The 17,973-nt window shown below is 45.6% G+C and overlaps 1 protein-coding gene across 1 annotated transcript in view; it reads left to right on the top strand.

The window, feature by feature from the left end:
• The first annotated feature begins 803 nt into the window (after positions 1 to 803).
• LOC124798712 (UDP-glucosyltransferase 2-like) overlaps positions 804 to 17,973 on the top strand; it is a 115,678-nt gene continuing 98,508 nt past the window's right edge. Inside the window, exon 1 of the mRNA XM_047262229.1 lies at positions 804 to 846. Coding sequence (XP_047118185.1) covers positions 841 to 846 — 6 coding nt within the window. The 5' untranslated portion in view covers positions 804 to 840. The remainder of the gene's footprint in view (positions 847 to 17,973) is intronic.

The following is a 17,973-nucleotide window of genomic DNA, read 5'->3' as shown; positions in this document are numbered from 1 at the left end:
GGTTCCCCGCCAAGTCGAATTATAGGAACATTCACAGACGTGCTTCCAGATTTGTCGCCGGCTGACTCGAAAAACACGCGAGTAGTACTGATATGCTTCGTAAACTCAAATGGGGATCCCTACAAGGAAGAAGACCTTTCTGCGAAACGCGATTATGAACGTCTGTAGAAGCTGCATTTACTGCAGAATGCGGAATGATCACTCTGCCACCAATGTAAATTTCGCGTAACGACCGTGAAGACAAGATAAGGCAGATCAGGGATCGTTTGTAGACAATCGTCTCTTTTCTGCTCCATTTGCGACTGGAACAGGAAAGAGAATAATGGATGTGATACAAGGTACCGTTTGCCACTCGGCGTATGATGGCTTGAGGTGTGTGTAGATGTACAATATCTTAATCACCGGTTCCCGTTAAAGCACTTCGATGGAGTAGAGGGGGTGGGGAGTGGTGTCAGAAGCGAACATTTACATTTGTGTTTTTTAACATGCTCATTACCTTTACACTGGAGTGTTGCGACGTCATCACAAGATAGCGTTCACCAAAGGGCAGGTTTGTACTTCTGAAAATAATTATACGTAACCTGTCACAGGAAACGTATTATCTGTGCCAATTATCTCGCTTATGAGCGACCTACTGATACAAGATACCGCTTTGCCTGTGAGAATACACAGAAAATAATAGTTTGTTGAGACATGTGCTAAACTGATAAAATAGGAGGAGGGGCGCGGAGGGGATTGTGGGGCAATAGCGTGCCGGCACGTGGAGACTGCAAACTAGTGCGCGGCCGCACTCGTGACTCTACTATTTTCAGTGTAAGTGCGCACAGGCTGGCCAGAGCAATGAAGGTAACTCCTACAGCCGTATTTTCACTTTTAAGCAGTGTCTTAGATCTCACTGCTCATTGTAAAGTGTCTGAAATCTCACTGCTCATTGTAGAATACACACGACATTATTTTCCAGAAGTCTCTATTACTGCGGTTGAGTTTACATAATTTTCTTCAGAGTGTTCTCTATAATTCGAACGAGCATATCCAATGTTGTCCAGTTTTTCGAAAGTAAGAAAGAGTCGTATTGCTGCCTGAGAGACCCCTTGGTTTTTTAGAAGGCTATTACCAAAGGGTTTGCTTCCTCGAGAGGCAATGGCTACTTCCATCCTGTGCATAAGAGTCGTTTCTGAAGAGTATTTGACGAGTGTATTAGACTGTACTATCGAATACATATTGTGGTGTCGCATTTTCGTCGTGTGATGACGAGGAAAGGGCTAGGATGAAACCCGTTCCAAGCACACAGCCTGCTCCTCTCGAAGAACGCTGAAGGCATTGGCGATCTGACAAGGCTTTGCCATGTTGGTAATACCAGTTCCCGTTCACTCACCTAAATTGGCGCAACGGTAGGCATGGCTAGTAACTGGATGGGTAACCGTCTGGGACAAAATGGGTGCTGTTGGTTTTAAAGACACCCAAGTCGCCGAAGTGACGTCCAATTGAAGACTTGCACAAAGCAGCGGTGCCACACCAGATCAGCACGGTGGAATACCGTGCGGGGGTAGGGTTCTATTCCCCGCTGAGTCGGAGATTTTCTTCGCTCGATAACTGAGTCTTGTGCTGCCTCATCGTCATTTAACACTCATCGGCAAGCAAGTTGCCTAAGTGGCGCCAACTAAGGAGACTGGCACCAGGCGACTGGTCTACTTGATAGGAACCCCTAGCCATAACGACATTTCATTTCATCGGGTGTCTTAATGTTCCCATACCACGGACGGATGGCCAGCGACAGTGTCAAATGTCCTCACTCAACGAGACACTGGGCAGAGATTCACAATTTAAACCAGAAAATTGGCGTCAAGCCTTCTGGTCGTACAGTGCAGGTTTTCACGGACAGTATTAGTATTCTTACTGACTTTTGTAATGTTGGCATTGGCCCGTTGACTAGTGCATTCTGTGCCTGCTGTTTAGCCCCCTAGAGACATCATCAGAGGCTATAATGTCTCAGATACTAGCTTCAAAGTCAAATAAGCTCAGTAAGACGAACTGTTACCATGTGTCCATGTGTAAGCCTCCTACAAAAATAATAAATGAAAATACTGAATATTCTTTTCCTTCTACAAAAACTTTTTCCACGCGTGACATGCGCTTTAAATATTGTTTTCAACAGCTGAGCAATACTGACTGTTGTCTGGCGTCGGGTTGCCAATGTGAACAGTGTCGCGAAGCAAAACTTCGAACTTGGCGAAATACTGAATTCGAAATAAACCTAATTAAATCCCAAAAGAAACTAACTGTGTACATAGTGAAAACTATTTAACTGTAGCTCAATACGCAAGTGCGTTATGAAATTTGCGTGACGTAAGTGCAAAGTTTGATTTGAAATACCTAGGAAGTGAAATACTCCTCAGCTCGGTAGAAAATAACTGCGTAATGGCTCAAATGACTCTGAGCACTATGCGACTTAACTTCTGAGGTCATCAGTAGCCTAGAACTTAGAACTAATTAAACCTAACTAACCTAAGGACATCACAGACATCCATGCCCGAGGCAGGATTCGAACCTGCGACTGTAGCGGTCACGCGGGTCCAGACTGAAGCGCCTAGAACCGCACGGCCACACCGGCCGGCAACTGGTTAATATTACCTACATTCTTCTCTGTAAATTAATCTGCTTAACAAGCAGTATACCTGAAAATTCTGTGTACTGTTTGCTAACAAGAACGCAAAGTGAAATCTGTCCAGAAATAAAAGTAACTTTCCTCATGTTCAAAGTATTGTTTTGTGTTTGGTGTAGCGCCCTTCTCGAAAGCATATAGAAATCAGCAAATGCAACAACTAGAAGGCAAGTAAGCTACTAAGTACAATTTTTCTTTGCTTCTCGAATACAGTGTGTGCCTTCGTGTGGCGTAAGGTGCAGTTAAGACCCAACAAAAACAAGTGCCCTAGAGCTGCACAACAGACAGGTGAGCAAGCAAACCGCAGATAAAAACAAAATCATGGAAGTTATTCACCACTCGTGCATCGCGCTCGGTCATGTTTGTCCCAGTACAGTAAAGGTGAATAATTTACAGTGGCAGGAAACACACGAAAATCTTCAGAGGTAACTGTCCAATCATGACGTCGTTCGAACGCTTTCTAAGATGGCAGGGTCTAACCGACGTGTGTTATGGATATATGCACTGACGAGCCAAAACTTTATGATCACCTGCCTAACAGCATTCTGGACTATCTCTGGAACGCAATACATCACCGAATGTACGTATCATGGATCCTACAGTTTGTTGGTGGGTTGTGGAGGTATGTGAGGCATATTTCTACAGATAAGTCATGTAATTTCCGTAAACAACGGGCTGCTGATTCGGTGGCGCGGTGTTGGCGCCTGATAGCAACCGAGATGGGTACCACGGGATTTCCATCAGGTGAGTCTGGTGGCCAAGATGTCAACGTGAGTTCACTATAATGCTCCTCAAACTAGTATAGCACTATTCTGGATTTGAGAGACGGACAATTATCTTGCTCAAAGATGACGTCGCCGTCGGGGAAGACATTAAGCATGAGCGACGTAGGTGTCAGCAGTGACAGAGTGTCTACGATTAGCACCACAGGCTCCATGCGAGCGCAGCAGAATGTCTCCCATAGCATAACACTGCTCCCACCAGACTGCGTCTTTGGCACGATGCACGTTTCGAACAATAATTCGCGTGGATGACGGCAGTATGGAGACCTGGTGTAGTAAAAATGCGATTCACCCGAAGAGCCGACAGGTCTCCATTGATTGACGAGCGAATCCCGATAAACCGTGGCCACTGAAATCGTAATTGACCATGTCGTTGGCTCAATATGTGAACATGTAGGGGTCGTCTGCTTTGGAGACGCATGTTCAACTATGTGCAGTGAATGATGTGCCCCAAAACACTTATGCAATCAGCATTGTTCCCTTTCGGCAGAGATGTCACAGACCGCCAGCTATTCCGCTTTACAGAATAGCTTCCGAACCCCACGTTCTGTGAAGTCGTGGACTTCCACCTATCGCTCAGTGGTAGTTTCACTGCCGTTCTACCACTTTCCGTAGAAACTCACGACAGCAGCACGTGAACATTCGAACAGCTACGCCATTTCAGAGTTCACAGGTTTTGGGTAACATTAATATCACCTTTGTCAAAGTCGCTTATGTCAGTAGATTTCCCCATTTGCAGCCCATGTTGTCGCTAGAATGATTTCTACTTATATTCATTCCTTACCACGTCACGTTACCCCAACGCCACCGGGCGACATCCAACATCGCTGTGGACAGTGGTCAAAATGTTTAACCTTATCAGTGTAAAAATTGTTTGGTTTGCTGAGATTGTTTGACCTTGTTGTTACTATACGACAATATATACACTATGTGATCAAAAGTATCCGGACACCCTCAAAACATACGATTTTCATATTAGGTGCATTGTGTTGCCGCCTACTGCCAGATACTCCGTATCATGGACCTCAGTAGTCATTAGACATCGTGAGAGAGCAGAATGGGGCGCTCCGCGTAACTCACGGACTTCGAACGTGGTCAGGTGATTGGGTGCCACTTGTGTCATACGTCTGTACGCGAGATTTCCACACTCCTAAACATCCCTGGCCCACTGTTTCCGATGTGGTAGTGAAGTAGTGAAGTGGAAACGTGAAGGGACACGCACAGCACAAAAGCGTACAGGCCGACCTCGTCTGTTGACTGACAGAGACCGCCGACAGTTGACGAGGGTCGTAATGAGTAATAGGCAGATATCTATCCAGACCATCACACAGGAATTCCAAACTGCATCAGGATCCATTGGAAGTACTATGAATGTTAGTCGGAAGGTGAGAAAACTTGGATTTCATGGTCTAGCGGCTGCTGGTAAGCCACACAGCACACCGGTAAATGCCAAACGACGCCTCGCTTGGCGTAAGGAGCGTAAACATTGGACGATTGAACAGTGGAAAAACGTTGTGTGGAGTGAAGAATAACAGTACACGATGTGGCGATCCGGTGGCAGGTGTAGGTATGGCGACTGCCCGGTGAACGTCATCTGCCAGCGTGTGTTGTGCCAACAGTAAAATTCGGAGGCGGTGGTGTTATGGTGTGGTCGTGTTTTTCATGGAAGGGCTTTCACCTCTTGTTGTTTTGCCTGGCACTATCACAGCACAGGCCTACATTGATGTTTTAAGCACCTTGTTGCTTCCCACTGTTGGAGCAATTCGAGGATGGCGATTGCATCTTTCACCACGATCGAGCACCTGTTCATCTCTGTGGCGGAGTGGTTACACGACAGTAACACCCCTGTAATGGAGTGGCCTGCACAGAGTCCTGACCTGAATGCTATACAACACCTTTGGGATGTTTTGGAATGCCGACTTGGTGCCAGGCCTCACCAACCAACACTGATACCTCTTCTCAGTTCAGCATTCCGCGAAGAATGGACTGCCATTCCCCATTCCTTCCAGCACCTGATTGGACGTATACCGGCGAGAGTGAAAGCTGTTATCAGAGCTAAGGGTGGGCCAACACCATATTGAAGTCCAACATTACCGATGGAGGGCGCCACGAACTGATAAGTCGTTTTCAGCCAGGTGTCCGGGTACTTTTGATCACATACTGTACCTTGTGATGACCATTGCAGCGCTGGAAACGAAATCTCGTACTCAGATTCAAGGCGTAGACCACGGACTGGTGCCCACGCATGAAAAGTTTCCTGTTCAGTATCTTTACGCCACCGCCTCTGCTTCCATTGACGGCCGAACACTGCTGGTGAGAACTTCTTCTAACACTGGACTTCGAAGTTGAGCACTACAGCACAGTCGTGGACTAGCAATCTACGTGTGGCTCCACCATCCTTTCCTATAGCCCCGCCACATGCTCACCAGTTGTGTCTACATTAACTAAAGTTTATGCCGAGTAGCTTTCATCTGCGAATATTATCTTTGATCCGTCGGCATTTCTTTCAAATGAATGTCCATAACATGTGCTGCTGCTTCTCGGCCTCCAATCAAACAAAAGCGGTAATCAGATAAAGAAAATTAGTTCTACACCCCCACATATCTGGCATACAAAAAATGAAATACCAGCAGGAAATAAAATATTGATATGTTTAGTGTTATTTCTTTAAAAAAATTTTCTTCTGCTCCGCCAGCTTTTAAATGAAAAAATAATCTGCTTCTAAGTATCCCAGGACTCAGTATTGCCATTCTGGATATCGCCGTTGTGGTTGAAGGGGAGTAATACCAACTAATCCATCGTTTCCCTGTGCTTCTTCGAATTAGATTTAATTTAGGCCCAGAGTGCTAAGTTCCAGCGCTAGAAATTTTCGCGTGCTGTACTTGTCTCCTAAATTTTCCTGTGTTATCCAAAGCTGTTGAAATAGAAAATCTATATGGTTTTCTGGCAATTGTGTGTTGTTCTTACAAACATAGGACACGAAATGTCCCAATAGTCACACATGACTGTTATTTTTTGAGGCTGGGAATGATCTTAAATCCGGGTAGCCTTCTCTCTTGCATCAGATACTGCGTTTGAGATAGGTTCTGTTGGTAAATGCTAGTGTGTTCCTCGTCCAATTCCAGAAGGGGTGCTGTTCATTGCAAAAGACACGTTGCGCCATTTAATCAATGACCTGTGACTTCTGACAGCAACAGGTGTCTGCTAAGTATATTTTAAAACTCCTCGACCGAGTAATGAAACTACATACATTCGTGTGTCCGTTTATGTGAATATTGCTTCATATATTCTTTCAGTCTCTGCTTTGAAACTTAGCAACATTGCATGGACAGACGAAGCAATCGACAGCTGTTCATATATTTGTGCCGTAGCTGCTTCGTAAAATGTACTCACTTAAACAATTCGTCTCTAAATAATTTGCAAGGAAACTGCACACAAGTAGGCAACGGAAAAGATGTACATTCTCTCGATGTAATAAGATTCTCTAAGTTTTACTTAAATAGAAGCGCACACAACAATGGTTCTGTGGATAATACAGAAAAAAGTTTTTGTTGTAAAGTGGTGTAGCTGCGCCTGCAAATGACGTCTTGAAGATATTTCTCCTTTCCTGCATCAGGAAAAAGAAAGTTGGTATTGTATTAGTCGGAGCCTGAAATGTAGGTTCCATGACTGGTTAGGGTGGTTAGACAACTTGAAAAGGGAAACTGGATAGGTTGCAGTCAGGTGTAGTGGGAATCAGTGAATTGCAGTAGCAGGACGAACAGAACTTCCGATCATGTCAACCATGATTTTCGACACAAAATCAAAAAGGTATTGTGCAGGAGTAGGCCTATTAACCCTCGCAGTACCAATGTATTTTCCATAACGTGTCCTACCAGGGGGTTGGGAGGCACCTTATGCTTACATCAAAATTTAAGTAAAATCAAATTTCGTTAATTGTTACTAAACTTAATAAAAATACACTTTTTAAATGGCCACTCTTGTGTAAGTAGTGTTTAGAAACCGAAAACATATTTAGAAACAATCTTGTTAATACTAACGTATTTTCTATAACCAAAGGACGTTGCTTTATGGCCACCGCGAAAGAGTTTTGAAAAGTGCAGATTTCGTTAAATGTCATCGTGTTTAATTCACAACATACTTTTTAAGAGTACACTGATATGTAAGAAGGGTCCTGAAACTGATAATATGAATATGACATTTGTTGCAAAAAGTCACATGCACTACTAAGCCATAAATTTTTGGGTTTAAGTTTTACTGAATAACTTAAAACAATTACGGAATGTGGTAGAAGAAATCATTAAAAACAATAACAGTCTTTCAAAAATTTTAGAATATTATGCACATAACTAGATAACAATATTTTCTAAGATGGGTGCAAGGTGCCACGCCCCTCTCCCCTTGGTATTGCGAGAATTATTGAATGTGAAAACAGGAAATCGTGTTAGCTACTGTAAACAGCATAGTTAAAACCACCACAGCAGTACAAGTCTGTATCCCAACTAGCTCCGCAGATGATGAATTTAGGGAAGCAATGTATGAGGGAATGAAGGAATTAATTTGGGTAGTTCAAGGAGGTGTAAATGTAATTGCGATGGGGGACTGGAATTCGATAGTAGGACAGGAAGAGTCGGAAAAACAGTGCACCGTAAGGGGGATAGGTGAGCATTGACACTGGTTCATGATGACGGAAAATGTGCGACTCTGGAGACTGTTAAAAGAAGACCAGGGTTTAGTTGACAAGGTGGTCCTGTATTTCACTGAACGGGATGCATGGGGTGCGCCTGTGGAAGATGAACATGCCACTAACTGTCTGGATAAGCTGCCGTGGCTCACCTGAAGCGGATCTGAGTCCGAAGAGTGGGATAATAGAGCGAGGAAAGTACGTGCTGTCAGACCGGCACAGAGAGCGAGCCAGGTCCGGAATCCACGCTCTGCTGGCAATCTCCGGAATCACACGTGACTTCTGTACAACACTTCCCATTGGGTGCAACAGGTAGCACTTTTAAAGCATGCCTTGCCAACATCTCTTGCACGAAACATGGGCTGGTCTGGCATAAAAGCCATGTAAACGTTACCGCGAAAGCACTACAGTGAGCGAGCGTGGAAGGAAAAATTTTGGTTTCCCATGAATTCGTACAAATTACAAAAATAGATCTTAGCATGTATGTATAAATGTATGCAAGTACGTTCTACATCTCCTGCTAAATCACTGGACCGATTTCAACCAAACTTGGTACACATGCCATTTACTGTCTGGAAAGAATCACTATGGGGGTGAGAACAACCCTCCTATACAGAGGCTGGGGATGGTGGTGAGAAAGGAGAGTGGCCCACGACCTGAGAATACCCATAGTTTAGTTATCCAGTATTTGAGAATGAGAGCACTTAAAGACTAGCAACAAACTTCACTCGTAATTCCAAACCTTTACGAAACTTTCTCTCACTGACGTTCACCATAAAGTGACGAAAGGGAAGAAGCCTGTTACTACACTTCCCCTGTTCACACAAGAAAACTGGCACACGAAGTGTGGCGTTTTAATCTATTACTTCGTTCGTACTAACTGTAATCGTGACACATTTTGAAAACCGTATTCACATAAGTCATTGAATGTACGAGAAAAATTACGTAATTCGGGGACACATAGTTTATGAGATATGATGTCAAAATTGAGATGTGTGAAAACCCGCCACATCGTGCATGACGTTTTAATTTATTACTTCTTTTTCACGAGCTCCATTCACAACACTTTTCACAAGCAGTATCCACATTTACTGCTGACTGAACCTACAAAAATACATCATTGTACGTTACATAGTTCAGTAGATATTACGTCACGAATACTTTTTACTACTAACACCACTCACAACACAATTCTCAGACAGTAGACACATGTACCACTGCATATACCTGCAAAACAAAGTGATTATACAGCACATGCTTCAGAGATACGACGTCATAAACATTAAACTGTATGAAACTGAAACTGAGGGGCGAAATTCGTCAAATATGCAAGTGAAATATGTGTACAAATACGTATTAAATATGTTAAATATTTGTGAAATACGTTTTACTTGTGTGTATGAGAGCAATAAAAATGGTTCAAATGGCTCTGAGCACTATGGGACTTAACTACTGTGGTCATCAGTCCCCTAGAACTTAGAACTACTTAAACCTAACTAACCAAAGACATCACACACATCCATGCCCGAGGCAGGATTCGAACCTGCGACCGTAGCAGTCGCGCGGTTCCGGACTGAAGCGCCTAGAACCGCTAGACCACCGAGGCCGGCTATGAGAGCAAAGCAGCGGGTAAAAAGCCCTGGAACGTTTTCAGTGAGTTGGTTCAAAAAATGGTTCAGATGGCTCTGAGCACTATTGGACTTAACATCTATGGTCATCAGTCCCCTAGAACTTAGAACTACTTAAACCTAACTAACCTAAGGACACCACACAACACCCAGTCATCACGAGGCAGAGAAAATCCCTGACCCCGCCGGGAATCGAACCCGGGAGGTGAATTTGGTACACATATTATTTACCGCCAGGATAAGAACGAGCGAGAACTTGGATATATATAGGAGGAAGAGGCGGAGTAGCAGGAGGAGGAGGAGGAGGAGACAGAGATATGGGAGGATGAAATGGAGGAGGGAGGATGAATGGACTAATAGAAGACTGAAAGTAATAAATACCTGGTCACGCCCTGTTCCTCAGCTGTTCCGTAATAAAATACTCCAGTGATTCCTCCAAACAGTTGGCGGCCTGCACAACCTGTCCTCTTTCGCCAGTTTTGATGACAACTCTGTCAGACACTCTCTTGGAAAAACTGGTTCCCCAGATAGGGTCCGGTACACCAGTCTAACAATTTGGACAGTCCGCTAGAAGGCATAGACGTAGATGACAGCCGCTAGGCGGCGCCCCTGTAACCTGCGGGCGCAGCTGTCGCCGCCACAGTGCTGTGTGCGAGACACGCCCGTAACGCCGTTTAATCGGTGCTCGAGGGGGCCCTATAAAGCCGGCAGCGCAACAGCTCAGGAGTTCCTCCAATATGCAGATGACACCGCTTTCCTGGCTCTGTATCCTACCCTTAAACGGTCCCAATGTACCCTCCAAACCCACCTTGACCAGTTCACCAGTTGGTGTAACCAGCGATTCCTTCGTATGAACCCCTCCAAAACCAGGCACTCATCATAGGCTGCACCACCCACTCCTTCCGTCTCTACGATTTCTACCTTATCCTTTATGGTCGTCCCATCCAGCTCACCCCCACCCTGGGATACCTTGGTCTCACCCTCGATCGTCACCTCACCTGGACCCCTCATCTCCTGACTACCCAGCAGAAAGCCCATTCCCACCTCCAACTCCTTAAACTCCCGTCTGACCAGACATGGGGATTGCATCCCACCATCCTCCACACCTACAGATCCCTCATCCATCCTATCCTCTCTCATGCCAGTACTGCCTGTATCTCCACCCCCACTTTTACAAGGCTCAAACACCACGCACTTGGCCTTGCCTTCCGTATCCACCTTCCTTCCCCCACATGACTCCTGTAGAACCTCATCCCCTTCCCCCACCTCCTTCTCCTCCAACATCTCCGCATCCTTTACACTGTCTGCAGCCTTGATCCCCCCACCCCTTGGTTTCCTCCTTCCTCTCCACACCCCACCCATTGCCATACCTCTATTGCTGTATCCCTCCCGCTCTCCACCTCCACACTCTCCATCTCCTTTATCAGGGCAATTTCCAGAACCCCCCCCCCCCCCTCTCAGATGTTGAACCTCTCCATGACGTCTACCCTCCTCTGCATTTAACAGTGGAATTCCCGTTGCACTCTTAATGTTACCACCGTTGCTTTTAATGTCACCAAAGGTTGTTTTGACTTTCCTGTATGCTGAGTCTGTCCTTCTGACAATCATATGTTTTTCGATGTCTTCACATTTTTCCTGCAGCCATTTCGTCTTAGCTTCCCTGCACTTCCTATTTATTTCATTCCTCAGCGACTTGTATTTCTGTATTCCTGATTTTCCCGGAACATGTTTGTACTTCCTCCTTTCATCAGTCAACTGAAGTATTTCTTCTGTTACCAATGGTTTCTTCGCAGCTACCTTCTTTGTACCTATGTTTTCCTTCCCAACTTCTGTGATGGCCCTTTTTAGAGATGTCCATTCCTCTTCAACTGTACTGCCAACTGCGCTATTTCTTATTGCTGTATCTATAGCGTTAGAGAACTTCAAACGTACCTCGTCATTCCTTAGTACTTCCGTATCCCACTTCTTTTCGTATTGATTCTTCCTGACTAATGTCTTGAACTTCAGCTTACTCTTCATCACTGCTATATTGTGATCTGAGTCTATATCTGCTCCTGGGCACGCCTTACAATCCAGTATCTGATTTTGGAATCTCTGTGTGACCATGATGTAATCTAATTGAAATCTTCCCGTATCTCCCGGCCTTTTCCAAGTATACCTTCTCCTCTTGTGATTCTTGAACAGGGTATTCGCTATTACTAGCTGAAACTTGTTACAGAACTCAATTAGTCTTTCTTCTCTTTCATTCCTTGTCCCAAGCCCATATTCTCCTGTAACCTTTGCTTCTACTCCTTCCCCTACAACTGCATTCCAGTCGCCCATGACTATTAGATTTTCGTCCCCCTTTAGATACTGCGTTACCCTTTCAATATCCTCATACACTTTCTCTATCTGTTCATCTTCAGCTTGCAACGTCGGCATGTATACCTGAACTATCGTTGTCGGTGTTGGTCTCCTGTCGATTCTGATTAGAACAACCCGGTCACTGAACTGTTCACAGTAACACACCCTCTGCCCTATCTTCGTATTCATAACGAATCCTACACCTGTTATACCATTTTCTGCTGCTGTTGATATTACCCGATACTCATCTGACCAGAAATTCTTGTCTTCCTTCCACTTCACTTCACTGACCCCTACTATATCTAGATTGAGCCTTTGCATTTCTCTTTTCAGATTTTCTAGTTTCCCTACCACGTTCAAGCTTCTGACATTCCACGCCCCGACTCGTAGAACGTTATCCTTTCGTTGATTATTCAATCTTTTTCTCATGGTAACCTCCTCCCCATGACCCCTTTTTCCTCTCCTTCTCCCAGAGCAGATTTTCCTCCTTTCCTCCCGCAGTCTTAGCACCCCTCTCACCTCATCACCTTATCCACCATTCTCTCCCTTTCTTCGCGCCTCGTTTTCTTTTCCCCCTCCCCCCCCCCCCCCAATGGCAGATCCTCCCAGGATTTTATTAATTATCAAGTGTGCTGTGTTAGTGTTGTGTTTGATGCCATTATACAGTGTCTTCTAGTGATGTGGTTTTAAATGTGTGCTCGACCTGCATATAGTCCATGATTGTTCATGTGCCTTTTATATTGTGGCCGCCTTTTATGTTGTTTTTGCCTCGAGTGTTTTTTAAGTGCACTTCAAAATGCCCACTGCGTTCTTTCAACTTTATGTCGACTTTTAACTGTCCCGCAGTGCATGTCCCCATATTAGAGTGTATTTAACTCTCCTCATCTCCATTTCCGGGGTTTTTTAATGTTCTCTTTTTAGCCCCTTTTTTATATAAGAATCCATTTTTCTGTATTTTATAAAGCCGTTTGGCTGAGGAGTTGTGGACTGTGCCTCTGCCAGCCCTAACCTGGCCATGTGGGGCAGGGGAATGAAATTACAATAAAGAGAATAAAAGGCTCAGCAGTGACTCTGCTCCTGCTGTTGAGGCAGACACACGAGGCAAGGAAGCGATTCCATCCGCTTCCTCACACGACGAGGAAGAGTCAGAGGAGGAAGAGCTGCCTCTGTGCCTGCCACTCTCAGATGAGTGCAGCATGCAGCCCTTTCTGAAGAAGATTGCAGTGTCTGTGAGGGATGGGTAATACCCACACTAGGACAATCCATATCCCTTGACGCCTACGGACAAGCCCAAGCCTCGCCTTCCCCACCGTCTGTTTGACCTTAGCCACATCTTTGGCCTGTTGCACGAGGTGGTGTCCCGGAAGGAGCTGTGGATTCTCAACGCCCACCCTATCTTCACCCCCCCCCCTATGACTGGTAGCATGTCTACCCTGTCGTGGAGAAGTGGGTGAAGGAAGAGTGGTGCTCCGGCAGGAAGAAGCCTGCCTGAGAGGACCAAGCTAAAATAGACTACTTCGCAAACCTGAGGAAGTAGCGTTACGCCCATTCGAATGTGAGGCTACCGAGCCACCAAAGAGGGGAAAGGAGAAAGAGCAGCCATGCTGCTTAACCTTCATCCTCACTGGACTCTATGCCAGTCTGCTGATTAGTGCAGTGCAGTGCTCAGGAGTCAGTCGTGTTCCGACTGCCCTCTTGTATCATCGTCGCTCGTGTAGTACCCATCGTTGTTCCATTCCTGATCTTACCACGTCTAGGCTTTCGATTTGGTTCACTGTTCAGACTTGCCATTCTGTCATATCCATCCACAGCTGTTGTCGTCTTCGTAGTTGACAATAGGTGTTGTCTTTGGTTCAAATGGCTCTGAGCACTATGGGACTTAACTTCTTAGGTCATCAGTCCCCTAGAGCTTAGAACTACTTAAACCTAACTAACCTAAGGATATCACACACATCCATGCCCGAGGTAGGATTCGAACCTGCAACCGTAGGGGTCGCGCGGTTCCAGACTGTAGCGCCTAGAACCGCTCGGCCAACCCGGCCGGCGGTGTTGTCTTTCTGTGATTTTGGCGACTCACCGTCGACACTCTTGGCCAGTCAGCCTGCATCTCTTGGTCACGTCAGATTCTGGTAACTAGACAGGGGACTTAAACTTTATGCAATCACGAGAATTAATTGATAAAAAAATAATTATGTTCGGTCATAAATTCAAAACTAAATACAATTGTTGTTTAAACAGATGAAGTGGGTATAAAGGGTGGCAATGGAGCACAAAATTGTCAGTATGGTTTGCCTGCAGAGCCCAGGCCAAAGACCTGTAGGAGAGGCGGGTGTGGCGTCGGAGGCTGAGCGTCTGAGGTGACCGCATCACTGATGTACGCTGACAGTGCCCGCAGCAGTTCGATGTGGCGTGCATCGGGAGCCACAAGTGTGGATCTACAATACGCCACACAGTGGCTGTTACAGGAGCCCTAGTGGTGGTTTGTACAATGACAGCCGTGTAGCTCAGAAGCAGCTGTAATCAGTTTATAATTAATACCGTAATTTAAAACTTGTGCATCTAGAAGAATATTACGAGGGCAGTTCAATAAGTAATGCAACACATTTTTTTTCTCGGCCGATTTTGGTTGAAAAAACCGGAAATTTCTTGTGGAATATTTTCAAACATTCCCGCTTCGTCTCGTATAGTTTCATTGACTTCCGACAGGTGGCAGCGCTGTACGGAGCTGTTAAAATGGCGTCTGTAAAGGATGTGCGTTGCAAACAACGGGCAGTGATCGAGTTTCTCTTGGCGGAAAACCAGGGCATCTCAGATATTCATAGGCGCTTGCAGAATGTCTACGGTGATCTGGCAGTGGACAAAAGCACGGTGAGTCGTTGGGCAAAGCGTGTGTCATCATCGCCGCAAGGTCAAGCAAGACTGTCTGATCTCCCGCGTGCGGGCCGGCCGTGCACAGCTGTGACTCCTGCAATGGCGGAGCGTGCGAACACACTCGTTCGAGATGATCAACGGATCACCATCAAACAACTCAGTGCTCAACTTGACATCTCTGTTGGTAGTGCTGTCACAATTGTTCACCAGTTGGGATATTCAAAGGTTTGTTTCCGCTGCGTTCCTCGTTGTCTAACCGAACACCATAAAGAGCAAAGGAGAACCATCTGTGCGGAATTGCTTGCTCGTCATGTGGCTGAGGGTGACAATTTCTTGTCAAAGATTGTTACAGGCGATGAAACATGGGTTCATCACTTCGAACCTGAAACAAAACGGCAATCAATGGAATGGCGCCACACCCACTCCCCTACCAAGAAAAAGTTTAAAGCCATACCCTCAGCCAGTAAAGTCATGGTTACAGTCTTCTGGGACGCTGAAGGGGTTATTCTGTTCGATGTCCTTCCCCATGGTCAAACGATCAACTCTGAAGTGTATTGTGCTACTCTTCAGAAATTGAAGAAACGACTTCAGCGTGTTCGTAGGCACGAAAATCTGAACGAACTTCTCCTTCTTCATGACAACACAAGACCTCACACAAGTCTTCGCACCCGAGAGGAGCTCACAAAACTTCAGTGGACTGTTCTTCCTCATGCACCCTACAGCCCCGATCTCGCACCGTCGGATTTCCATATGTTTGGCCCAATGAAGGACGCAATCAGTGGGAGGCACTACGCGGATGATGAAGAAGTTATTGATGCAGTACGACGTTGGCTCCGACATCGACCAGTGGAATGGTACCGTGCAGGCATACAGGCCCTCATTTCAAGGTGGCGTAAGGCCATAGCATTGAATGGAGATTACGTTGAAAAATAGTGTTGTGTAGCTAAAAGGTTGGGGAATAACCTGATGTATTTCAATGCTGAATAAAACAACCCCTGTTTCAGAAAAGAAATGTGTTGCATTACTTATTGAACTGCCCTCGTACTTCCTCAAATTACAGTTCGATGAATTATAGAGAAAAAGTAGAGAAACGAGGGAAAGCATTTAGTGGTGTAGCTGAAGGTATGTCAGACAACGTTACAAAATGCGACAGGAGGAATATAATTGCCATCTATATCTACATACATTCTCCACAAGCTACAGTAATGTTCGTGGCGGAGGGTACCCCATACCACTACTACTCATTTCGTTTCCTGTTCTGCTCGCAAATACAGCGAGAGGAAAACGCCTGTCTGTATGCCTCCGTATGAGTGCTAATTTCCTGTATCTTATCTTCGTGGTCCTTACGCCTCCTTGCTGGGAGGGAATTTATGACTGCATGGAGCCCCTCTACTGGTCACCATTAGAGCCAAAGTGTTGCTGCCTCAATAACCTCCCCAACATCCACATACTGCTTCGCAGGGAGGGTACCCTTCATTGGGCCAAATAGATGGGAGTCGGAAAGTGCCAGATCAGGGTACTAGGGTGAATGAGGAGGAACAGTCCAACAGAGTATTGTGAGTTCGTCTCAGGTGCCCATACTTGTGTGACGCCTTACGTTGTCATGGAGGAGGAAGAATCGTTCGCATTTTTGTGGTAACGAACACTTTGGAGCCTTGGCTACGAAGTCTTTCGCGACGTATTTCCTGAGTAAAAATTTCTCGGTGTACATGCCGCGTCAAATCAGGATTTGACGCGGCATGTACACCGAGAAATTTTTACTCACTTTGGAGCCTTTTCTTCGATTTACTGAGTGTAGCACAGTAAACTTCAGCGCTGACGGTTGCACAACGATTGAGGATGTCAAACGGCGTAACCCCTTCAGAGTCCTGGAAGACCGTCGCCACGACTTTACGGGCAGAGGGTGCAGCTTTGAGCCATTTCTTCCGAGGACACGTGGCGTGGCCCCGCTCCATGGATCGCCGTTTTGTTTCCAGTTCATGAACCCATGTTTCATGGCCTGTGACGATGTTGGACAAACAGTTGTCACCATGAGCCGCATAACGCCCACGAAACTCCGCACAGGCTGGCCTTGGTTGCTCCTTATGGTCTGTTAGGCGTCGGGAAACCCAACGGGGCACTCATCTCTGAGTATGCAACGTGGTGGGCGAATGTGTCATACGCTTCCAGTTGTGCAGCGAAGCGTCTGATTGTGATCCGCCGGTCACCTCGAATGATAGTTTGTTCGCTGAGAGGTCTCCGAAGACATTCTGGAAGCGCCTACGAATACCTCCGATGCGCTGGTTTTCTGCCCTAGGAAACTCAATGACAGCTCTCTACTCGCAACAAACAGTTATAAACCAATACCTGGACAACGCCGGGTTTCTCTGTTAGTGTGGCATGTAAGGCCACAAAATGATTTCCATAACACAAGAACTGTAATCAGACTTCATAATAAGAGAATTAGAGTGCAAGGTTCGACTTCTACGGAACGCAAATACGCATATGACGCCGCGCTGATGTCGCGAAACCCAGACGTTGCTTCCCCTGCAAGTTAAATAGCTGAAAGACAAGCAGATTCTGAATTCATCATTAGTAAAGGGATTTTAATCAAGTCCCTAGTAGAAGCCAACCTCGGGGAAGATCAGTTTGGATTCCGTAGAAACACTGGAACACGTGAGGCAATACTGCCCTTACGACTTATCTTAGAAGAAAGATTAAGGAAAGGCAAACCTACGTTTCTAGCATTTGTAGACTTAGAGAAAGCTTTTGACAATGTTGACTGGAATACTCTCTTTCAAATTCTAAAGGTGGCAGGGGTAAAATACAGGGAGCGAAAGGCTATTTACAATTTGTACAGAAACCAGATGGCAGTTATAAGAGTCGAGGGACATGAAAGGGAAGCAGTGGTTGGGAAGGGAGTAAGACAGGGTTGTAGCCTGTCCCCGATGTTGTTCAATCTGTATATTGAACAAGCAGTAAAGGAAACAAAAGAAAAATTCGGAGTAGGTATTAAAATTCATG

The sequence above is a fragment of the Schistocerca piceifrons genome, chromosome 5, assembly GCF_021461385.2.
Source record: "Schistocerca piceifrons isolate TAMUIC-IGC-003096 chromosome 5, iqSchPice1.1, whole genome shotgun sequence".
NCBI classification, from domain to species: domain Eukaryota; kingdom Metazoa; phylum Arthropoda; class Insecta; order Orthoptera; family Acrididae; genus Schistocerca; species Schistocerca piceifrons.
The sequence above is the reverse complement of the archived record's forward strand: the minus strand, read 5'-3'. Positions and strand labels throughout refer to the sequence as shown.